The sequence below is a fragment of the Rhinoraja longicauda genome, chromosome 35, assembly GCF_053455715.1.
Source record: "Rhinoraja longicauda isolate Sanriku21f chromosome 35, sRhiLon1.1, whole genome shotgun sequence".
In the NCBI taxonomy this organism is placed as follows: Eukaryota; Metazoa; Chordata; class Chondrichthyes; order Rajiformes; family Arhynchobatidae; genus Rhinoraja; species Rhinoraja longicauda.
The window spans coordinates 1,189,533-1,213,777 of record NC_135987.1 but is presented as its reverse complement, the minus strand read 5'-3'; the positions used below and the strand labels follow the sequence as shown (position 1 = coordinate 1,213,777).

The following is a 24,245-nucleotide window of genomic DNA, read 5'->3' as shown; positions in this document are numbered from 1 at the left end:
GCTGGTCGCACCAGCACAAAGATATTGGTAGGCTGACACAATTGGACACATATATCAACTTAAATTCCGTTAAAGCATTTGATACCTTGTTCAGTCCAATGATCATATGTTGGGGGATTGTACTTGCCCTCCACGAATTATCCCTCCATAAATGTTCTTCCGCGTAATCAGTCAGTCAGCCTGGAACCGACACTTCGGCCCATAGCGACAAAGCCGACCAAGTTTACGTACTCGGCTACTACTATTTGCTTGCATTTGGCCCATATTCCTCTAAACGATTCCTATCCGTGCCGCTACCTAAAGGTCTTCCAAAAGACACATTTGTATCCCTTTCTATATAGCTTGGTGTGAAACTCATTGCAGACATCGAATAGCCTCTGACTGAAAGGTTTGCCCCGGAATTCCCCCTCAAATCTCTCCGCTCTCACGTTAAGCCCGATTGTTTTACAACCCTTCACATTTGGAAAGAGACTGAAAACGTTCACATTATTCATGTCCCTCTGCTGACTACGCCAAATGTTGTAGTTCGTGACCTATTACAGAAAGTCAGACAACCGAGTTCGTTTAACCTCTTTATTTTACTCACCCAGGTGGGAGAGAGCCTAGGCACCGGACCGTTCAGAAACGCTCAGGCAGCTAGTGTAGCCTCTCTCTCCGAAAACTCACATTCACACACTTTACACCCGTAATACATGTGGCAGTACTTTTCCATCGCTGCCTTATACGGCAAGTTTACTATGACCTATAATTTTTTGTGTCCATCAGGAACTCTGCGTCCGTCGTGACCTACGTGTCCTCTTCATTCTTGGTAACATATGGCAAGATGTTTTTAACACATCAAAGCTTTGCTGATATCAGAGGATGCGATCAGCCATAAACCGTGCTACATGCTGACAAACAGGATGCCTCAGCACGATAACCAAGCTGGAACATTTTACACTCCTGCAATAGCACCCACATGGCTGCTTACCCAATGTTAACCCTTACAGTGAGTGTTTCCGCGAGGGATGTAGCAGAGTGTGTCACTGAGGGCTGCGGGGTATATCTGTTTCAGTGAGAGATATGAAGTGCATCACAGTGAGAGTTTTCCAGTGTATCATTGTTACCGTGAGGACTGTAAGTTGTATCAGCATCACAGTGAGGGGAATGGAGGGTATCAGTGAAGGGTCTGGATTGTGTCAGTGTTGTTGCATGTAAAATGTGTGAGGCGTGCCAACATCACAGTGAAAGATATATCGGAGTGTAAAACTGAGGCAAACATCTTTGCTCCATTGGTGTTTTGTATTATATTTATCATCTTATATTTCATTACATTTATTTAATTCTTCCTCTCTGCAATCTTGATCCTTCTGCCGATACTCTCCCCCCAAATCTTCTCCAAATTCCCCGCCGAGAGCCTGTCTGAGAAACCGGACATTTTCTTGGCCCTCGCACTTCGTCGCTCCCACTCTGCCTGAAGTTCCAGACCCAAATTCCGCAGGGCTTTAGTGCCACGGTGTGTGCATTCCCCCATGGGGATGCACCCAGTTCCCCTGGGTCTTATTGCTTGTCCGCATGCATCAAATCTGCCGGTTCTCTTCGCCTGTGCTTTTCACTGGGCTCCCTATAGTCCCATCGCCTATCTTGTTCTTTGTGCTCTGCAGGGTCCTGCTGTCGCCTGGCCTCCACAGCACCCTGCTGCCCCTCCTGTTCCTGGGACTCCGCAAGGTCCCGCTGCCCCTCCTGTTCCAGCGGCTCCGTAGGGCCCTGCTGCCCCTCACTCTGGAGCTCCACATGGTCCCTTTGCCGCTCATTTTCCTCGGGGTCCACGGGGTGCCAGGAATCCACAGGGTGCTGCTGTCCCTCAGTCTCCCTCATCTCCTCGGGCAACGTGATTCGCCCCCGTTTGACGTAATGACGGATCCTCGACTCGAGCCCCTCACATCTCTGCCGCTCCATCAGTGGCTTGTATTTCCTGGGCCGTACTCCCTCCAGCAGGGACTGAGACAGGTCAGTGAAGATGGGCTGGGTGCAGCCCCAGGCAGTCAGCGCACTCTCCTCATCATCATCCTCCTCCTCCTCGTCCTCTGCAAGAAGGCAAGCACACAATTGGTTGTTGTATTTTGGCCCTGCTCTCCCACTGTCCCCACTCATTCTACCACAAGGTCCTGCCCTTCCTCTAAACCCTCAGCTGCTTTAGTCCACAGTGCCATCACAGGTGGAGAGCAATGAAGAATAGGTTTAGCATGCCGGCCTTCATAACCGAGGTACTGTGTGCAAGACCTGGGACATTCTGTGTATAAAACATCACCAGACCCACAAGGTATAGAAGGGATAGGAACAGTCCTTTGCTCACCATAACTGTGTAGACCATGATGCTCATCTAATCTCATCTGCCTGCATGTGATTAATTTCCCACCATTCCCAGGCTTTTCGTGTGTCTATCTGAAAGCCATTTAAATGTCACTGCCGTATCTGCTTCCACCACCACCCCTGGCAGCACGTTCCAAGCACCACCACTCCTCTGAGAGAAAAAAAACTTAACCTGCACATTGTTAAATTTCCCTCTTCTGACCGTAAACCTCAACCCTCTAGTGTTTGAACTTTAGGTAAATAATTGACTAGCTACCCTATCTGGCCTCTCATCATTTTATATATTTTTCTGAGGTCTCTCCTCAAACATTGACGTGGAAGAGCAAACAATCCAAGTCAGCTTAACCCGTCCTTAAAGCTAAAAATAAAATGACATTAGAGGGATGTTTTTCAGTTTGGAGGCCTGTGAAGAGTGGTGTGTCACAGGGATCGGTCCTGGGTCCAATGCCATTTGTCATCGACATTAATAACGGATGAGAATGTTGATGGCATGCTCAGCAAGTTTGTAATCTTACTTCATAAGTTTGAAAATAGTTATGAATAAGGATGTCTGGACATTGGAGAAACTTAGTAAATTGGAGGATGGCAGATGAAAACATTATTAGGCAAAAACTAGCAATAGTAAATTGCGAGCAGTTGTAATTGGATAAATCTACATCTGACATGTGGGGGTCATCAAAAGGCCACTGATCAGAGTCCATAGAAACATTGAAAATAGGTGCAGGAGGCCATTTGGCCCTTTAAGCTAGGCACCGCCATTCATTGTGATCATGGCTGATCATCCATAATCAGTAACGAGTGCCTGCCTTCCCCCCATATCCCTTATGTAAAGGGACCTTGGATGACCCAAAGAGGCTCAAAATTTGGTCAACAAGAAAGAATAGGCAAATGTAATGTTTAGAAAGAAGAAAGCAGACAAGAAGAAAGCAGACAGTGCCTTTCAATAATATAAAGCAAGCAGGAAAGACATCAAACGGGAAATTAGAAGGGCCAGAAGTGGCCATGAAATGTCATTGGTGATTCAGGCTTTTTAAAATCCCTCGCTTTTTTATAAATACATGAAAAGCAAAAGGTTGCCAGGGAGAAGGATAAAAGTACTGATTTAATGCTTGGGAGTCAGAGGCTGTAAGCGGGGCACTAAACAAGTACTTTGCATCTGTGTTCACCAAGGCGAAAGACATGTAGGACAGTGAGATCAGTGTGGGAAGGACCAAATATGCTCGGGCAGTTTGAGATCAAGGAAAAGGCAGTGTTCGGGCTCTTCAAGAGCATTAATGTGGATAAATCCCCAGGGCCTGATGGGATATATCCCAGGTTATTGATGGAGATTGCAGGAAGCTCGACAAAGATCTTTGTATCTTTTCTAGGCACAACCTAGATCCCGGAAGATCAGACAGTACCCAATTTTGTTCCTTTATCTGAGAGGGGTAGTAGCGGGAGGGAGGGCAAGGGCAGAGCTGTGGGGTACCAAGGAGACACATCTATGATGGAAGAGGGGAACGCCATACCCAAAAGAATGAGGACATCTCGGATGCCCTGGTATGGAATACTTCATCTTGGGTGCAGATGTGGCATAGATGGAGGAATTGGGATTATGGGATAAGGTCTATGCAGGAAGCAGGGTAGGAAGAACTGTGGTCGAGTTAATTGTGGGAGTCAGTGGGTTTGTAATAGACGTTAGTCAATAGTCTATCACCTGTGATGGCGATATCAAGGGTAGGGAGGTGTAGGAGGGGTCTACCTGTCTAAATGTTTCTTAAACAATGTGATAGTACCTGCCTCTGCTACCTCCTCCGGCAGCTCATTCCATACACCCACCACCCTTTGTGTAAAATAGCTAACCCTCAGGCTCCCATTAAATCCCCCCCCCCCCCCATCAACTTAAACCTACATTCTCTGGTTCTCAATTTCCCTATTCTTGGCAAAACATTGTTTACCTGATCTATTCCTCTCATGAATTTGTACACCTCCATAAGATCAACTCTCATCCTCCTGCTCTGCATATAATAAAGTTCTAGCCTGCTCAACCTCTCCCTATAGCGTAGTCCCTCAATAACATCCTGGTAAATCATCTCTGAACCCTTTCAAGCTTGACAATATCTTTCCTGACATGGTGAACAAAACTGAATACATCATTCTAAATGTAGACTCACCAATGTCTGCAACATGATTGCACCAATAACTGCAACATGACTTCCCAACTACAATACTCAATACTCTGACTTATGAGCGCCAATGTGCAGAAAGCCTTCTTGCCCACCCTATCACTTTCAAGGAACAAAGCACCTGCAATCCCAGATTCGTCTGCTCCACAACACTCCCGAAAGTCCTACCATTCACTGTGTAGGTCCTGCCCGTGTTAAGACTTCTCAAAAAGCAACCCCCCCCCACCCAAATTTCTCTGTATTAAATTCTGTTAACCATTCCTCAGCCCACCTGACCTACAAATCAAGATCCTGCTGTAATCTTTGACAAACATCTTCACTATCTAAAATACCACCCACTTTAGTTTCATCTGCAAACTTGCTAATCATGCCATGTACCTTCTCATAGAAAACATAGAAAAAACATAGAAAATAGGTGCAGGAGGAGGCCATTTGCCCTTCAAGCCAGCACCGCCATTCATTGTGATCATGGCTGATCCACAATCAGTCACCCATACCTGCCTTATCCCCATATCCCTTGATTCCGCTAGCCCCTAGAGCTCTATCCAACTCTCTTTTAATTCTCATCCAAATCATTGACACAGATGCCCAACGCCCATGCTGACTAAGATAACCTATCTACACTCGTCCGACCTGCCTGCATTTGGCCTACATCCCTCTAAACCTTTTGCATCCATGCACCCGTTCAAATGCCTTTTAAAGGTCATAAGGGATAGGAGTAGAATTAGGTAAATTCAGCCCAATTCTTCTAAAGCATTCAATCATAGAAACATAGAAAATAGGTGCATGAGGAGGCCATTTGGCCCTTTGAGCCAGCATCGCCATTCGTTGTGATCATGGCTGATCATCCACAATCAGGAATGGGTGGCATGGTGGTAGAGTTGTTGCCTTACAGCGAATGCAGCACCGGAGACCCGGGTTCGATCCTGACTAGGGAGTTTGTACGATGTCCCCGTGACCTGCATGTGGTTTCTCCGAGAACTTCAGTTTCCTCCCACACTCCAAAAATGTACAGGTATGTAGGTTAATTGGCTTGGTAAATATAAAAATTGTCCATAGTGGGTATAGGATAGTGTTAATGAGCGGGGATCACTGGTCGGCGCGGACCCGGTGGGCCGAAAGAGTCTGTCCCCGCACTGTATCTCTAAACTAAACTAAACTCTAAACTAAGTAACCTGTGCCTGCCTTCTCCCCATATCCCCTGATTCCACTAGTCCCTAGGGCTCTACCTAACTCTCTTTTAAATTCATCCTGTGAATTGGCTTCCACCGCTTTCTGTGGCAGAGAATTCCACCAATTCACAACTCTCTCGGTGAAAAAGTTTCTTCTCACCTCAGTTTTAAATGGCCTCCCCTTTATTCTTAGGCTGTGTCCCCTGGTTCTGGACTCCCCCAACATTGGGAACATTTTTCCTGCATCTAGCTTGTCCAGTCCTTTTATAATTTTATACATTTTTATAAGATCCCCTCACATCCTTCTAAAGTCCAGTGAACACAAGCCTCGTCTTTCCAATTTTTCCTCATGACATTCCCTCCATCCCAGGGATTAACATCGTGTACCAACGCTGCATTGCCTCAATAGCCGGGACGTCCCTCCTCAAATTAGGAGACCAAAACTGGAGAACAGCGCAGGTGTTCAGCGAAGCGATCGCCGAGCCTGCGCTTGGTTTCGCCGATGTAAATAAGTTGAAACCAAACGCAGGCTAGGCGATCGCTTCGCTGAACACCTGCGCTCGGTCCGCATTAATCAAACTGATCTCCCGGTGGCCGAGCACTTCAACTCCCCCTCCCATTCCCAGTCTGCCCTTTCTGTCATGGGCCTCCTCCAGTGCCATAGTGAGGCCCACCGGAAATTGGAGGAACAGCATCTCATATTTCGCCTGGGCAGTTTGCAGCCAAGTGGTATGAACATCGACTTCTCCAACTTTAGATAGTTCCTCTGTCCCTCCCATCCCCTCCTCCTTCCCAGATCTCCCTCTATCTTCCTGTCTCCACCTATATCCTTCCTTTGTCCCGCCCCCCTGACATCAGTCTGAAGAAGGGTCTCGACCCGAAACGTCACCCATTCCTTCTCTCCCGAGATGCTGCCTGACCTGCTGAGTTACTCCAGCATTTTGTGAATAAAATCCTCTCGTTATGAAGGCCAACATGCCATTAGCTTTCTTCACTGCCTGCTGTACCTGCACGCTTACTTTCAGTGACTGGTGTACAAGGACACCAAGATATCATCGCACTTCCTTTATCTAATCTGACACCATTGAGATAATAATCTGCCTCCTTATTTTTGCTGCCAAAGTGGATAACCTCACATTTATCGACATTACACTGCATCTGCCATGCATCTGCCCAACCTGTCCAAGTCACCCTGTAACCTCCTAACATCCTCTTTGCAGTTCACACTGCCAGCCAGCTTTGTGTCATCCACAAACTTGCCAGTGTTACTTCTAATTCCAACATCCAAATCATTAATATATATTGTCAATAGTCGCGGCCCCAGCACCGAGCCTTGCGGCACTCCACTCTCCACTGCCTGCCATTCTGAAAAGGACCTGTTTACTCCTACTCTTTGCTTCCTGCCTGCCAACCAATTCTCTATATGTCAATACCCTACCCCCAATACCATGTGCTCTAATTTTGCTGACCAATGGAACGTTATCAAAGGTTTTCTGAAAGTCCAGATACACTACATCCACTGGCTCTCCTTCATCCATTTTACTTGTCACATCCTCAAAAAAAATTCCAGATTAGTCAAGCAGGATTTCCCCTTCATAAATCCACGATGACTTGAACCAATCCTTTTACCGATCCAAATGTGCCGTTATTACCTCTTTAATAATTGACTCCAGCATCTTCCCCACCAACGATGTCAGGCTAACTGGTCTTATCAAATATCCACTGACGACCTCTACAGCCTTCCGTTTTCTCTCTCGCTCTCTGGCTGATCTATCTCTCCCTCCTAACCCCATTCTCCTGCCTTCTCCCCATTATCTCCGACACCTGTACTAATGAAGAATGTTGAATTAAATGTGGTTATAATATGTGCCGCAACTACCTCTTTTGGCAGCTTGTTCCATATAACCACCACCCTCTCCGTGAAAATGTTGTTCATCAGGCTCCTACTAAATCTTTCCCCTCTTACTTTAAACCTATGGTTCTTGATTTCCTACTCTGGATAAAAGACTGCATTTACCTCAACTATTCCCCTCATGATGTTATACACATATATCACTTTGATAACTTCTCATCCTTCTGCAGTCCAAAGCAGGAATAAGGTCCTAGCCTACCTAACTTCCACCTATCGCTCAGGCCGTCAAGTCTTGGCAAGATCCTTGCAAATCTTCTCCACATTTTCCACCTTAACGACTAAAACTGAGTGCAATACTCCAAATGCGGACTCACCAACATCTTGAGTAACTGTAACATGACAACCTATCTACTGTACTCAATAAACTGCCTGGTGAAGGGCAATGTACCAGAAGCCTTTGTGACCATCCTATCTATCTGTGACGCAATTTTCAAGGAGCTATGTACCTACACACTGAGATCCCAGTGCTCCACAACATACCCAGGGCCCTGTCATTCACTGTTCTTTGTCAGCTTGTTACACAGGGACAGGCTCAGGCCCTTTCTCTCCACACATACAACTGTATTCTGAGCTCCTACCTGGGTCCTGGGGATTGGGTGCCTGTCCCAGTCCGCTGAGCATGGAATAAAGGATCCGGGTTTTGATGGCATAGCTGGCCCACATGGCCTGCAGGTCACCCATGGTGAAGGCATGGACGTCCGGGTCGAAGTTCCACTCCAGGTTTTCGTAGGAGCAGTCGTGGAGAACCAGCGGATAGTCCACTGCCATGCTATAGACAGGGGAGGGTCTGTTAGCAAATGCAGATAGAAATCCTAGTTGTTGACAAGCAGGAGGTTGTCATCTGGCCCCAGGGAGGGTCGAGGGCAGAGGAGTACAAGCGAGAATACACGCCAAGAATGGTGGGGACTGTTGGGGAACAGAGGGACATCAGGGTACAAGGGTAGGGCATACATTATAAATGGTAGGGAGTGTTGAGGTACAGAGGGGTACAAGAGAGGGGACACACCATGAATGGTAGAATGTTGAGGAACAGAGGGACATCAAGTACGGGAGCAGAGCAAGGACGCCCGTTGGCTGAGCACTAAAGTAAGTGCTAGTTTAAGTGAGAAGTCAGGTAAATTGGACAATCAGGCAATTTAATTGGTAATATAAGCAATACTTGCAAAAGGGTGCAGCCCTGTTCAGGTGCAGCCCAGTGAGGGAAGTGCGAGTCTTTGGCTGCGAGTCTTCGGCGAGGAGGCTGAGGTGAGGAGGATACGATTGTTTTAAGCCAGAGCTGGTTATAGGCACAAGGTGATGGCGGAAAAGTTGGTGCGGTGTGTTTCCTGCAGGATGTGGGAAGACAGGGACGTCGCTGGAGCTTCTGGGAGCTACACCTACAAGAACTGTGTCCAGGTGCAGCTCCTGAAGGGACGTGTGGTGGAGTTGCAGAGGCAGTTGGATGACCTCAGGGCCATCCGAGAATGCGAGAGTTTCCTCGACAGGACCTATTGTGAGGCTGTCACGCCAAGGGTCCAGGTCGAGCGAAGGTGGGAGACTGTTTCAGGGGGGAGTGGACGTGGACTACAGGAGACCCCAGTGGCTGTGCCTATTGCAAATAGGTATACCCTCTTGGGAACTGTCGGGGCAGAAGACGTTTCCAGTCCGAGTGGCGGACCTGTTGGCAAGGATACTCGACAGGGGAGACCGAAGTCTGGAAGAGCCGTAGTGGTCGGTGACTCCATAGTCCGAGGGACGGACAGAAGATTCTGTGGCAGCAGGAGGGACTTGAGGATGGTCTGTTGCCTCCCTGGTGCCAGGGTTCAACACATCACAGACCGGCTTCAGAAAATCCTAGTGAGGGAAGGCGATCAACCTGAAGTCGTTGTGCACGTGGGCACGAATGACGTCGGGCGGAAGAGGAAGGAGGTGCTACAGCGGGAGTTTAGAGAGTTGGGAAAAGCACTGAGAAGTAGGACGTCGAAGGTGGTTATCTCTGGACTGCTACCGGTACCTCGTGCTGGTGAGGCCAGGAACAGAGAGATAGAGGGTATGAATTTATGGCTGAGGGGCTGGTGCAGAGAGCAGGGATTTCGATTTCTGGACCACTGGGATCTCTTCTGGGCTAGGGGTGACTTGTACAAAAGGGACGGGTTGCATCTTAACAGCAGGGGGACAAACATTCTGGCAGGCAGGTTTGCTAGTGTGACACCTGTGGCTTTAAACTAAGTAGTGGGGGGGAGGGGTTAACAAATTGTGAATATGAAGATGAGGTAAAAGGGAATACAGGAGATATTGCAAAAGACTCTCGGAAGAATGGGAACAGAAGTTCTAGAGCGGAAAAGAAATTAAGGGCAGGGCCAATTGTGAACGATGTGAGAGAGGAGGTAAATACAGAAGTTAAAGTGTTGTACTTAAATGCGCGTAGTATAAAAAATAAAGTGGATGAGCTTGAGGCTCAGTTAGTCATGGGCAAGTATGATGTTGTAGGGATCACTGAGACATGGTTACAAGAGGACCAGGGCTGGGAACTGAATATCCAGGGGTACACAACGTATAGAAAAGACAGACAGGTGGGCAGAGGGGGTGGGGTTGCTCTGATGGTAAGGAATGATATTCATTCCCTTGCAAGGGGTGACATAGAATCAGGAGATGTTGAATCAGTATGGATAGAAATGAGAAATTGTAAGGGTAAAAAGACCCTAATGGGAGTTATCTATAGGCCCCCAAACAGTAGCCTCGACATAGGGTGCAAGTTGAATCAGGAGATAAAATTGGCGTGTCAAAAATGTAATGCTACTGTGGTTATGGGAGATTTCAACATGCAGGTAGACTGGGAAAATCAGGTTGGAAATGGACCCCAGGAAAGAGAGTTTGTAGAGTGCCTTCGAGATGGATTCTTAGAACAGCTTGTACTGGAGCCTACCAGGGAGAAGGCAATTGTGGATTTAGTGTTGTGTAATGATCCTGATCTGATAAGGGGACTAGAGGTAAAAGAGCCATTAGGAGGCAGTGATCACAACATGATAAGTTTTACTCTGCAAATGGAAAGGCAGAAGGGAAAATCGGAAGTGTCGGTATTACAGTATAGCAAAGGGGATTACAGAGGCATGAGGCGGGAGCTGGCCAAAATTGATTGGAAGGAGGCCCTAGCAGGGAAGACGGTAGAACAGCAATGGCAGGTATTCCTGGGAATAATGCAGAGGTTGCAGGATCAATTTATTCCAAAGAGGTGGAAAGACTCTAAGGGGAGTAAGAGACACCTGTGGCTGACGAGGGAAGTCAGGGACAGCATAAAAATTAAGGAGAGGAAGTATAACATAGCAAAGAAGAGTGGGAAGACAGAGGATTGGGACTCTTTTAAAGAGCAACAAAAGTTAACTAAAAAGGCAATACGGGGAGAAAAGATGAGGTACGAGGGTAAACTAGCCAATAATATAAAGGAGGATAGCAAAAGTTTTTTTAGGTACGTGAAGAGGAAAAAAATAGTCAAGGCAAATGTGGGTCCCTTGAAGACAGAAGCAGGGGAATTTATTATGGGGAACAAAGAAATGGCAGACGAGTTAAACCGTTACTTTGGATCTGTCTTCACTGAGGAAGATACACACAATCTCCCAAATGTTCTAGGGGCCGGAGAACCTAGGGTGATGGAGGAACTGAAGGAAATCCACATTAGGCAGGAAATGGTTTTGGGTAGACTGATGGGACTGAAGGCTGATAAATCCCCAGGGCCTGATGGTCTGCATCCCAGAGTACTTAAGGAGGTGGCTCTAGAAATAGTGGAAGCATTGGAGATCATTTTTCAATGTTCTATAGATTCAGGATCAGTTCCTGTGGGTTGGAGGATAGCAAATGTTATCCCACTTTTTAAGAAAGGAGGGAGAGAGAAAACGGGGAATTATAGACCAGTTAGTCTGACATCAGTGGTGGGGAAGATGCTGGAGTCAATTATAAAAGACGAAATTGCTGAGCATTTGGATAGCAGTAACGGGATCATTCCGAGTCAGCATGGATTTACGAAGGGGAAATCATGCTTGACAAATCTACTGGAATTTTTTGAGGATGTAACTAGGAAAATTGACAAGGGAGAGTCAGTGGATGTGGTGTACCTCGACTTTCAGAAAGCCTTCGACAAGGTCCCACATAGGAGATTAGTGGGCAAAATTAGGGCACATGGTATTGGGGGTAGGGTACTGACATGGATAGAAAATTGGTTGACAGACAGAAAGCAAAGAGTGGGGATAAATGGGTCCCTTTCGGAATGGCAGGCAGTGACCAGTGGGGTACCGCAAGGTTCGGTGCTGGGACCCCAGCTATTTACGATATACATTAATGACTTAGACGAAGGGATTAAAAGTACCATTAGCAAATTTGCAGATGATACTAAGTTGGGGGGTAGTGTGAATTGTGAGGAAGATGCAATAAGGCTGCAGGGTGACTTGGACAGGTTGTGTGAGTGGGCGGATACATGGCAGATGCAGTTTAATGTAGATAAGTGTGAGGTTATTCACTTTGGAAGTAAGAATAGAAAGGCAGATTATTATCTGAATGGTGTCAAGTTAGGAGGAGGGGGAGTTCAACGAGATCTGGGTGTCCTAGTGCATCAGTCAATGAAAGGAAGCATGCAGGTACAGCAGGCAGTGAAGAGGAGTTGAGTATAGGAGCAAAGAGGTCCTTCTACAGTTGTACCGGGCCCTGGGGGGTTTTTGGGGTTGGGTAATTTGGGTGCCTGTTTAGTGCTTTTATTGTTGGACTGTGGGTGATTGAATTAACATTTTGTTCAAGATGGCCGCGCCGTTGTGTTTTGGCTGCCTGCCACTGTATGTTTCTTTTTTTCCTAGTCAGATGTGCAGCACTTTGGTCAACGTGGGTTGTTTTTAAATGTGCTATACAAATAAATTGACTTGACTTGACTTGACTTGGTGAGACCGCACCTGGAGTACTGTGTGCAGTTTTGGTCTCCAAATTTGAGGAAGGATATTCTTGCTATGGAGGGCGTGCAGCGTAGGTTCACTAGGTTAATTCCCGGAATGGCGGGACTGTCGTATGTTGAAAGGCTGGAGCGATTGGGCTTGTCTCCACTGGAATTTAGAAGGATGAGGGGGGATCTTATTGAAACATATAAGATAATTAGGGGATTGGACACATTAGAGGCAGATAACATGTTCCCAATGTTAGGGGAGTCCAGAACAAGGGGCCACAGTTTGAGAATAAGGGGTAGGCCATTTAGAACGGAGATGAGGAAGAACTTTTTCAGTCAGAGGGTGGTGAAGGTGTGGAATTCTCTGCCTCAGAAGGCAGTGGAGGCCAGTTCGTTGGATGCTTTCAAGAGAGAGCTGGATAGAGCTCTTGAGGATAGCGGAGTGAGGGGGTATGGGGAGAAGGCAGGAACGGGGTACTGATTGAGTGATCAGCCATGATCGCATTGAATGGCGGTGCTGGCTCGAAGGGCTGAATGGCCTACTCCTGCACCTATTGTCTATTGTCTATTGTCTATTGTCTATTGACACAGACCGAGAATGGTGGGGACATCTGAGGAACATCATGGCACAAGGGTGGGTCACCCACCATGAATGGTAGGGAGTGTTGACAAACAGAGGAATATCAGGGTACAAGGGGAGGACACACAATGTGAACGGTAGGGAGTTTAGACGAACAGAGTGACCTCGAGGCACAAGGGTAGGGCCTGCGACCGTGGAAAAGGGGGGAATTAGAATAAAAATGAGCCTCTTGAACAACTGTGATCCGGGCAGAGGTGGTAGAGGGTTAATTGTTGAGATGTGGGGTAAGGGGTTAGGACAGTTAAGCAAATCGGTGGTCAAACTGCTTGGGGTCGGTGGGGTTTTGGGGGTGGGAGAGGCAGGGAGGTCGATGGTCACTATTTGGTGGTTGGGATGCTCGGAGCGCTGGGAAGACAGAGGTGGAGAGCGGGTGGTGTCGGGCGGGCGATGGGTCGGCAGGATAGGGGGACCCCGTGGGTCGGGGGTTAGAGGTCATGGAGCCACACCTGTACTGGGGCTTGCAGGGGTTGCTCTCCACGTCCAGGAGCCGGTCCACCACGTCCAGCTCCTCCAGCCCACGGCCCACAAGCAGCAGCACAGCGGCCATGCAGCGCACCTGATGGTAGAGGAAGGAACGGGCCCGCACCTCCAGGCAGCCCAGGCCATTGCCAGCCCGCCACACGCGCACCCGCAGCACCGTGCGCACGAATTTCACCACCCCGTTGGCCACGTCCATGCGGCAGAGGTTGCGGAAGTCATGTGTGCCGCACAGCCGGCGCCCCGCCTCCACCATGCGGCCCAGCTGCAGCCCCAAAACCGGGAACAGGTAGCGATAGGTGCGGTGCTGGCAGCTGAAGCGAGCGCTGAAGCCGGGGGGTGCCGGCGCCCAGGCCAGTGCACGTACATCCCGCGGCAAAGACCGGTTCAACAGCCGCGTATATGGCAGCTCGTCGCCTGGCAACTCTGCACCGTCCGGGCCCCGAGTCCGAGAGCGCAGCTCCAGGGACACCACCTGAGGGAAGGGAGGAGAGGGGTGGGGGAGGGAGGAGGTGAGGGTTAGGATGGCGAGGGGATGTGGCAGATACAAGGGTGAAGATGGAGGGAAGGGATGAGAGAATACAGAGGGAGGAGAGGGTGGAAACAGTGAGAGGAGGAAGGGGAGGGGATGACGAGCAGAGAATGGGGAAAGGAAGGGGGAGAAAGATGGAGAGAGTGTCACAAAATCAAATTAGCAGAAAAAAGGGCCTTTTGCCGACACCAACCACCCATCTATCTTCATCCCCTTTTACTCCCCCTCATCTACCTGCAGATTCTATCCCTCAGCCACACAACGGGAGGCAACTCCCAATGGCCCAACAAACCTGACTGTAACTCCACTTCTATCAGGTCTCCCCTCAGCCTTGAATGCTCCAGAGAAAATAATCCACGTTGGTCCAAACTCTCCTTGCTGCTAATACCCGCCAATTCATGCAGTAATTTGTAAACTTCCTCTGCATCCTCTCCACAGCCTCGGCATCCTTCGTAAAGTGGGACAGCAAGAATGGCACACCACACTCCATATAAAGCCTGACCAAAGTTTTATATACCCCCAACCTGACTTCCTGATGTTATCAAGTCAAGTCAAGTTTATTTGTCACATACACATACACGATGTGCAGTGAAATGAATGCTCCATGCTCCAAAGATGAAGGCTAGTATACCATATGCCTTCTTTACCACCCTATCTCCTTGTGTTACCAATTTCAGGGAACTGTGGAATTGCACCTAAAGATCCATCTGTTGCCCAATGCCCCGATGGATTCTGCGATTTACTCTCACTTTACATTCAACGTCCTCACACTTTGTTGGATGAAACTGCATTTGAAGTTTCTCTGCCCAGCTACCAGCTGATCTATATCCCAGTCCACGTCACCAGTTCTTATTTCCTGCACCAAGACTTCTCTTCCATTAGGTCATAAGTGATAGGAGTAGAATTGGGCCATTCAGCCCTTGACGTCTACTCTGCCATTCAATCATGGCTGATCTATCTCTCTCCCTAACCCCTTTCTCCTGCCTTCTCCCCATAACCTCTGACACCCATACTAATCAAAAATCTATCCATCTTAAAAATATCCACTGACGACCTCTACAGCCTTCTGTGGCAAAGAATTCCACAGATTCAGCACCCTCTGACTAAAGAAATTTCACCTCGTCTCCTTCCTAAAAGAACATCCTTTAATTCTAAGGTTATGACCTCTAGTCCTAGACTCTCCCATTAGTGGAAACATCCTCTCCACATCCACTCTATCCAAGCCTTTCACTATTATGTATGTTTCAATGAGGATCCTTCCTCATTCTTCTAAACAGAAGCGAGTACAGGCCCAGTGCCGACAAACACTCATCATAGGTTAACCTACTCATCCCTGAGATTATTCTTGTAACCTTTCTCTGGACCCTCTCCAGAACCACAATATCCTTCCTCAGATATGCTCACAATAATCCAAATGCGGCCTTACCAGCACCTTGTAGAGCCTCAGCACTACATCCCTGTTTTTGTATACAAGCCCTCTTTAAATAAATGCTAGCATTGAGTTTGCTTTCTTTACAACCGATTTGACTTGCACATTAACTTTTTGGGAATCCTATACCAACACTCCTAAGTCCCTTTGCACCTCCGATTTCTGGTTTCTCTCCCATTTGGAAAATAGTCTATGCATTTATTCTTACTTCCAAAATGCATGACTTCACACTTTGCTACACTATATTCCATCTGCCACTTTGCTTCCCACTCTCCCAACCTGTCCAAGTCCTTCTGCAGAGTCGATGCCATCTCTACACTGCCTGCCCCTACATCTATCCTCCTATCCGCAAACTTGACCACAAAACCTTCAATCCCCTCATCCAAATCTATTTGTAGCCAATACCAGGCAGCATTGTGGTAAAGCTCTTCCACATCCTCTCTAGAGCCTCCACATCCTTCCTGTCATGGGGCGACCAGAATTGTAAGCAATACTCCAAATGCATCCTGACATTTATGTGTAGGAAGAAGCTGCAGATGCTGGTCTGAACAAAGATAGTCACAAAAAGCTGGAGAAACTCAGCAGGTCAGACAGCATCTCTATAGGAAAGATAAAAAAGGACCAGCTTCACTAGGCGGTGAAGAGTCTTAGTCGAGGGAAATTGGTTGGTCCTGCAGTCAAGGAAGAAACGGGGGTCTGAGGATGGGACTCGACCCAAAATGTCACCTATTCCTTTTCTCCAGAGCTGTTATCTGACCCGCTGAGTTACCTTTGCACCTTGTGTTTACCTCCTGACTCTTGAACTCAATGTCCCAACTGATGAATGCGAACAGAGCACACACCTTTATATATTTGTGTTGCCAATTTTCAATTCCCAAAAACCCTTTGCGCATTAATTCTGATAAAGGTCTTGTCAATAACTCTGTACATTCCCCTTACATTCAATCCCTCCAAAGTGTAAAACCTCACATGTGTTCCAATTAAACTCTATCTGCCATTTAGCAGCCCAACTGAACTATATCCTCCTATGTTTCTATGTACACTTTGAGAGCCTTCTTCACAGTCCAAAAAGCAGGGGTCCCAGCACAGATCCCTGCGGAACCCCACTGGCAACAGCCATGCAAACTGAATATTGCCCTTTCTCCACAACCCTATTTCGTCCATATAATAACAACCACTTCACCACCTCCTCATTGATCACCTTTATCACTTCCTCAACATTTCCCTGCCAACTTGCTCGGTGCTTCTCTCTCAAACTTGGATGACTTGGATGAAGGGATTAAAAGTACCATTAGCAAATTTGCAGATGATACAAAGCTGGGTGGTAGTGTGAACTGTGAGGAAGATGCTATGAGGTTGCAGGGTAACTTGGACAGGTTTTGTGAGTGGGTGGATGCATGGCAGGTGCAGTTTAATGTGGATAACTGTGAGGTTATCCACTTTGGTGGTAAGAATAGGAAGGCAGAGTATTATCTGAATGGTGTCAAGTTAGGAAAAGGGGACGTACAACGAGATCTGGGTGTCCTAGTGCATCAGTCACTGAAAGGAAGCATGCAGGTACAGCAGGCAGTGAAGAAAGCCAATGGAATGTTGGCCTTCATAACAAGGGGAGTTGAGTATAGGAGCAAAGAGGTCCTTCTGCAGTTGTACAGGGCCCGAGTGAGACCACACCTGGAGTATTGTGTGCAGTTTTGGTCTCCAAATTTGAGGAAGGATATTCTTGTTATTGAGGGCGTGCAGCGTAGGTTTACTAGGTTAATTCCCAGAATGGTGAGACTGTCATATGTTGAAAGACTGGAGTGACTAGGCTTGTATACACTGGAATTTAGAAGGATGAGAGGAGATCTTATCGAAACGTATAAGATTATTAAGGGGTTGGACACGTTAGAGGCAGGAAACATGTTCCCAATGTGGGGAGGCCAGAACAAGGGGCCACAATTTAAGAATAAGGGGTAGGCCATTTAGAACTGAGATGAGGAAAAACGTTTTCAGTCAGAGTTGTGAATCTGTGGAATTCTCTGCCTCGGAAGGCAGTGGAGGCCAATTCTCTGAATGCATTAAATAGATAACTAGATAGAGCTCTTAAGGATAGCGGAGTCAGGGGGTATGGGGAGAGGGCAGGAACGGGGTACTGATTGAGAATGATCAGCCATGATCACATTGAATGGCGGTGCTGGCACGAAGGGACGAATGACCTACTCCCCCCCCCCTCCTCGGACCCCTCCGCTGGAACTACCCAGATGCAGACCACTGCCCCACCTCAAGACACTGATCTCCCCCCCCCCCCCCCAAAAGCCAGCCTTACCTGTCCAAAGGCGCTGACCCCTTTATCCGTGCGGCCGCTGCGGTGGTAGTTGGCAGTCTGTCGGCTCTCCACCAGCCGGGTCTGGAGCAGGGCCTGGAAGAGTTTGGCCTCCACCGTGTTGTCTGTGTTGGCCTGGCTGGCGAATCCCTGGTAGCCCCAGCCCAGGTAAGCCAGGCGCACAGCCACATGCCGGCGCCCGTGCTGGCTGAAGTCGAAGGGGCGCTGCCGGCGGGGGCGTTTGCTGGAGGTGGGGAGCCTGGGGTCTCGGGCTCCTGGTGGGGCTCTGCCCTGGGGACACTGTATTGGTGCTCTCCCATGCTGACACTCGTCGTCTCCGCCGTGGAGACACCCGGCTGCTCCGTCTGTGTAATCACCGCAGTGAGCTTGTCTGCCCTGTGCGCCGTCGCCATGGAGACACTGGTCTGTTCTAGGTTTGTCCACATCGCCCTGGGGACAGCGGGCCGCCATCCCACACTCACTGCACGCCACTTGTAATGGCCGCCGTCGCCACAACGCTTCTGCTCCGGGTCAGCCGACCGGAAAGTGTTCAACGCCTGCCCCGCGGAACGCCGGGAATTGTAGTTCATTCGTTGCAGGAGATGGGAGCTAAAGATAAATTCTTGCTCACAAAATGCTGGAGTAACTCAGCAGGTCAGGCAGCATCTCGGGAGAGAAGGAATGGGTGACGTTTCGGGTCGAGACCCTTCTTCAGACTGACACACATCAGTCTGAAGAAGGGTCTCGACCCGAAACGTCACCCATTCCTTCTCTCCCGAGATGCTGCCTGACCTGCTGAGTTACTCCAGCATTTTGTGAATAAAAACCTTCGATTTATACCAGCATCTGCAGTTATCTTCTTATAAATTCTTGCTCTCCAGAGATGCTGCCTGTCCCTCTGAGTTACTCCAGCATTTTGTGTTTATCTTCAGAACAAAGGAGAGACAATGAACTTCAGGTGTCTGAATCTTGAGCATAACACAGTGCTGGAGTAACTTAGCGGGTCAGGCAGCATCTGTGGAGGGAAGAGATATGTGTAGGTTCGGGTCTGGAACCGTTTTCAGAGTCAAAGCAAATTCAGGAAAAAAGGAGTGGGGGCGAAATCAGGGCGCCTCATGTTGTTAGAAGACCAGAGGTGCAGAAGTATCCTCCCAGCTCAGACTCTCCCGTCACCACTGTCGCCGTCCACTGAATCTATTCCCACGACTCACTGACGCTCTTCCACGGCACTCACTCTCCCGTTGTATCATCTTCCATACACCCTCTCCCCCATCACGGACATGTAATTGATTCGACTGCCCACGGCCGACCTGCTCTCCTTGTCCCCCCCCCCCCTCCCATTACTTACTCTTCTATTACCTCCGGATAATCTTTCACTTCTTCGGCTCTGAATCCACTGAATCCATTGAATCCACTGAATCCACTCCCACAGACCACGGATGCTTTCGCTTATCACTCATTCTCCCCACCCACTGCTTCTCATCACACAGCCCACGAACATTCCCTCCATCACCTACTCGCCATAACCGCTGAATCCCCTCCCATCACCAGTGGAAACTGTCCCCCACCAGCGATTATCTGCACCACTGAACATCCCGCAGCCCAGAGTCACTCTCCCCCATCATCGATTCTCGACATCCACGAACAATCCCCCCATCCCACTATTCCCAACTAGTGATTTCCCTTCCTTGACCCAAGAACACTCTCCGTCTCACCGATTCTCCCCACCCACGGAATCCCACCGCGCAGGCGACGGACAATCTCCCTCATAGCAGCATCTTCCCAGCAACTGAATCCCCTCCCACAGCCCACTCGGAACAATTCAATTCTACAGTTCAGACCGGTAATTCCTCAACCGGACCAGGAATACCATTCTCACAAGGCTCGGGTTAGCGGCGGGTGCTGGCGTTTCTCGATAGGGTATACACGTGTACAGGATGGAAACAGGTTTGCTACGTTCTGAATGTCTGAAAATGCAAAATCAGAGCAGAAAAAAAGTATTTGATGGCAGGTACAGTCGCCGTGGATAAAAGGGCACATGTCGCAAGAGCTCGTGGATAAAAGGGCACATTACGTCAAGAGTGAAAAGTATTATGTGGCACAGGTAATGTCATCAGTCTGAAGAAAGGTCTTGACCCGAAACGTCACCCATTCCTTCTCTCCAAAGATGCTGCCTGACCCGCGGAGTTACTCCAGCATTTTGTGTCTACCTTCGATTTAAACATCTGCAGTTCTTTCCTACACAACGGAACTCTTACTAGTTGCAGCATAACAGGCCTCTCGTGAAGTGTTTCGAGATAGTGCTCAATAACTCTAGCCTTCCAGACAACCTTCAGCCACTACAGATGGACACAAAATGCTGGAGAAACTCAACGGGCCGGACGGACAGCAGCTCTGGAGAGAATGACTGGGTCATGTTTGGGGACGAGACCCTTCTTCAAACTTCCCATTCCTTTTCTCCAGAGATGCTGCCTGGCCCGCTGAGTGACTCGCTCATTCTCGCACGTTCTCCCCGTGACCTGCGTGGGTTTTCTCCGAGATCTTCGGTTTCCTCCCACACTCCAAAGACGTACAGGTATGTAGGTTAATTGGCTGGGTAAATGTAAAAATTGTCCCTAGTGGGTGTAGGATAGTGTTAATGTGCGGGGATCGCTGGGCGGCACGGACTTGGTGGGCCGAAAAGGCCTGTTTCCGGCTGTATAGATATGATATGATATGATATGACCGGCTGCGATCCGCCAGCACTTTGCTTGTTTACCCCTTCCAGCATCACAGCCCCTTGCGCTTCGCCTTTAAAGGCTACTAGCTCCTTGATATAAACTATTGCTTAATTAGGCGGAAGAGGGGGATTGCACGTTAGGTCGTAAGGTTAAAGTGCACAAGTCATCTGGAGGAAATGGCAGCTCAAGGCATACACTAGTAGACCATGCAACAGATACATCCTTACCTTTTATAAAGCCGCCAAATGGCCAATTTTTGTGCTGTAAAAATGAGGAATCTGGAGGATCTGGCGGGGGAAGAGGAACCGGGATTAGGGCTGCCAACCCCGCGGACGCAAGAAGCAGCTAGGAAGACGTCTGGACATGGAAGGGAGGAAGGAGAGCAAAGCCGAGAAGCAAATCGCCGCGACCGTGGGGGGACGGACGGGGGGGGGGGGGGGTGAGAGGATGAGGAGCAGGAGGAGGAGGAGGAGGGGGAGGAGGGGGAGGAGGGGGAGGAGGGAGGAGGGAGGAGGGAGGAGGGAGGAGGGGGAGGGAGGAGGGAGAGGGAGGAGAGAGGAGGGAGGAGGGAGGAGGGAGGGGGAGGGAGGAGGGAGGAGGGAGGAGGAGGAGGAGGAGAAGGAGGAGGAGGAGGAGGAGGTTGAGCGAGCGTGGAGAGGAGAAGCGGGAAGAACCCGAGCAGTGTGGCCTGGAGGGTCTGCAGTGGTAGAAACAGTGAGTGCTGGAGGTCGGCGACCCGCCGGGGCCTGAGTGCGAAGGGCCTTGACGGTCTTGGAGGAGGAGGCGGTGGAAGAGGAGGAGGAGCGGAATGTCGACCCCGAAGAGGTGGAGGAAGAGGACCGCAGCGAGAGGTGGGCCGGGCGCTGGGCGCTGGGAGCCGAGGCGGAAGACCAGGCCACGGCTCTGCTCGGCGGCCCCAGCCTCGTGGTGTTCAGCGCCGGCCAAGTGGAAGCGGACCCCGACTGACGGAGATGGCGAGCTGGAGGGCCAGCAGGAGCGGATGGGGCCGAAGAGCCGCAGGAAGCGAGGCGCGGAGCAGGGGCGCCAAGAATGGAGGAGCGAGGAGCGCAGGACGCTCGGAGCGTCGGGACGGTCCCGGAGAAGCGTTGATGGTGCGGATGAAGCCGAGCGGCAACAAAGTGCAGCCGCATCATTGAACTGCAACACCCTCTCAATAGGACTGGCGAACTGTTCCACAACATAAGTCGTTCCAAACATAAAATAGAAGAAAAAGACGAAACAAAGAGGCTGCACTGAAAGACTGGATAGACTAGGCATATACTCGCTAGATGCGGGAAGATTGTTCCCGATGTTGGGGAAGTCCAGAACCAGGGGTCACAGCTTAAGGATAAGGGGGATGTCTTTTAGGACCGAGATGAGAAAACATTTCTTCACACAGAGAGTGGTGAGTCTGTGGAATTCTCTGCCACAGAAGGTAGTTGAGGCCAGTTCATTGGCAATATTTATGAGGGAGTTAGATGTGGCCCTTATGGCTAGAGGGATCAGGGGGTATGGAGAGAAGGCAGGTCAGCCATGATCATATTGAATGGCGGTGCAGGCTCGAAGGGCCGAATGGCCTACTCCTGCACCTATTTTCTATGTTTCTATGTTTCTATGAAAGACCTTGTAAGTGATTGTCTGCAGTACACGGCGTGTCTTCCAGTCGGCGTTGCGTGGCAACAGTACGGGTCAGGTGCCGTGACCCCGCCTGCCGTGTAATCCCTCTATTAGCTTCCAGGAGATGTTCGACTATCTTCGAGTATCGGAGCCTGAGTGGAAATATTATAGATGTTTATAAAAATATGAGAACCGAAAATAGCTTAGATAGTCAGAATCTTTTTCCCAGAGTGCAAATGTCAAAGACTATAGGTTTAAGGTGAGAGGGATGAAGTTTACAGGAGATGTGCGGAACAAGTTTATTACATATTACAAATTTATGCCGGCTATCTTCCCTTCTCTACGCTGAGTCCCGATGAATAGTCAACAATCCCTTTCTCTTTGGACTCGAGGTATGTTTCTCGGTATTGCTGTAAATATATATAACGTGGCTCTTCCCAGCCTCGACAGCCGGGACATTAATTTGCTTAACCAGATCACTTCCACTCACATCGCTGAATTTGTGAGATTTTTATAAACTATCGTGAGACGTTCACTCGCTTGTGAAATGTAACGCTAACCTAAAACGGCAACGAAACAAATTCTCGGATTCTCAACACCGGAAAAATGAATATAATTTAATCATTCTTATTGATTCCTGTCATGACACCAACGTTATCCAGAATCATTTGTAGTCAGGATGGCCGAGCGGTCTAAGGCGCTGCGTTCAGGTCGCAGTCTCCACTGGAGGCGTGGGTTCGAATCCCACTTCTGACAATTTCATATTTTAAATCACAGTTTTACCTTTGGTTGATTTGTTGACTTCTGCTGGCCGCCGATTTTGTCTTGCTGCCTTATTCTCCCGGACTTTGAATACACTTGGTCCTTCCAAACGATCACAACTGCTATCGTTTGACTTTTACAAACCCTGCTGCCTTTCTCGAGCTTCGCTTTGCCATTCGCTACCACGAGCGATGTCATGACCCATCTTTCTACCACTGTACGATGAGATTCTGTATAACTCAATGATTGCATTGTTTAATGAACCCAAAGACGAAAGGGGAAAATGATAATTGGACAACTGTAACACTCCATGCAGGTTCCACTCCGTCTTGTTTATATTCTTCACCACTCCCCCACCCGCGTTAGCAAGACTGGCTACACTCCCGACCTGACTCCATATACCCGACATACCCAAGATATACACAAAGGCTGCAGTAACTGACCGGGTCACTCAGCATCTCTGCAGAGACGGAATGAGTGATGTCTCGTTTTGAGACCCTTTTCAGACCCGGATAAAGGGAATACGTGACCTTTTTGTGTCAAGGCCATTCTTCAGACTGGAGAAAATGAATAAGTGACGTTTCGGGTCGGGATTCTTCTCCAAACATATCCATCTACCTGTTTGTTTCTTCATTCCCATCCTCTCTCCTTCATCAACCATCTGCCAAACATCCATTCCCTCTCTGGCTCCACCTATCAACCACAAGCCTATGTTACGACCCTCCTTATCCCCTCGCCCATTTGCTTCCATCTGCCTAATCGGCCCTTAATTCGTTTCCACTACAACTTTATAGTCTCCGTTTACTCCTCCTGCGACAACTGGCCATTACCTTGGAAGGTAGCAGAACTACCACCAACTTCCAGAGAAGCCATTTGCAAAAAGGAACCGACCCTCCTGGACACTGCCCCGGACTGGAAAATGCAGGCTGATCTAGTTCAGAAGCTCATCTTTCCAGCAGAGATCATCACAATTAATCTCAGGCCGTAACTGATCTTGTGGTCAACCTCACAGAAATCCCTGTACATCGTGGAGTTAACTGTGTCTTGGGAGGCTGCAGTTAGTGAAACGCATGAATGCAAATGTCTGAAGTATTCAGACTTAGCAGCCGAGGCAGAACAACGCGTCTGGTGTACAAAGGTGCTCCCTGTAGAGGTTGGTTGTAGACGGTTTGTAGCCATGTCAACAATCAGACTCCTGAAGGTAATGGGAGTTCGAGGACAGGCCTTCCGGCAAGCCGTCAGGTCGCTGTCAGAGGCTGCCGAGC

At 48.9% G+C, this 24,245-nt stretch overlaps 1 protein-coding gene and 1 non-coding gene across 2 annotated transcripts; one reads left to right on the top strand and one right to left on the bottom strand.

Annotated features, from left to right (window-relative positions):
* Positions 1-559: 559 nt before the first annotated feature.
* pus3 (pseudouridylate synthase 3) lies at positions 560-18,385 on the bottom strand. Its single transcript, XM_078428441.1, has 4 exons — positions 17,885-18,385; positions 13,588-14,093; positions 8,180-8,370; positions 560-2,066 (listed from the first exon to the last, which is right to left on the bottom strand). Exons 1-4 carry the CDS (start codon positions 18,350-18,352, stop codon positions 1,540-1,542), a joined length of 1,692 nt encoding a protein of 563 aa, XP_078284567.1. The 5' UTR covers positions 18,353-18,385; the 3' UTR covers positions 560-1,539.
* A 4,506-nt stretch (positions 18,386-22,891) lies between these two features.
* Positions 22,892-22,974, top strand: trnal-cag (transfer RNA leucine (anticodon CAG)). Its single transcript has one exon. It is a non-coding gene; the product is annotated as a tRNA-Leu (tRNA).
* Positions 22,975-24,245: the final 1,271 nt, after the last annotated feature.

Coding starts and splice junctions, on each gene's coding strand:
- pus3 (XM_078428441.1), bottom strand. CDS start 18,352: ATGGCGGCCCGCTGTCCCCAGGGCGATGTGGACAAACCTAGAACAGAC. Junction 8,371..13,587: donor CCCTGCAAGCCCCAGTACAG/GTGTGGCTCCAT, acceptor CCCTGTCTATAG/CATGGCAGTGGACTATCCGC. Junction 2,067..8,179: donor ACCCAATCCCCAGGACCCAG/GTAGGAGCTCAG, acceptor GCCTTCTTGCAG/AGGACGAGGAGGAGGAGGAT.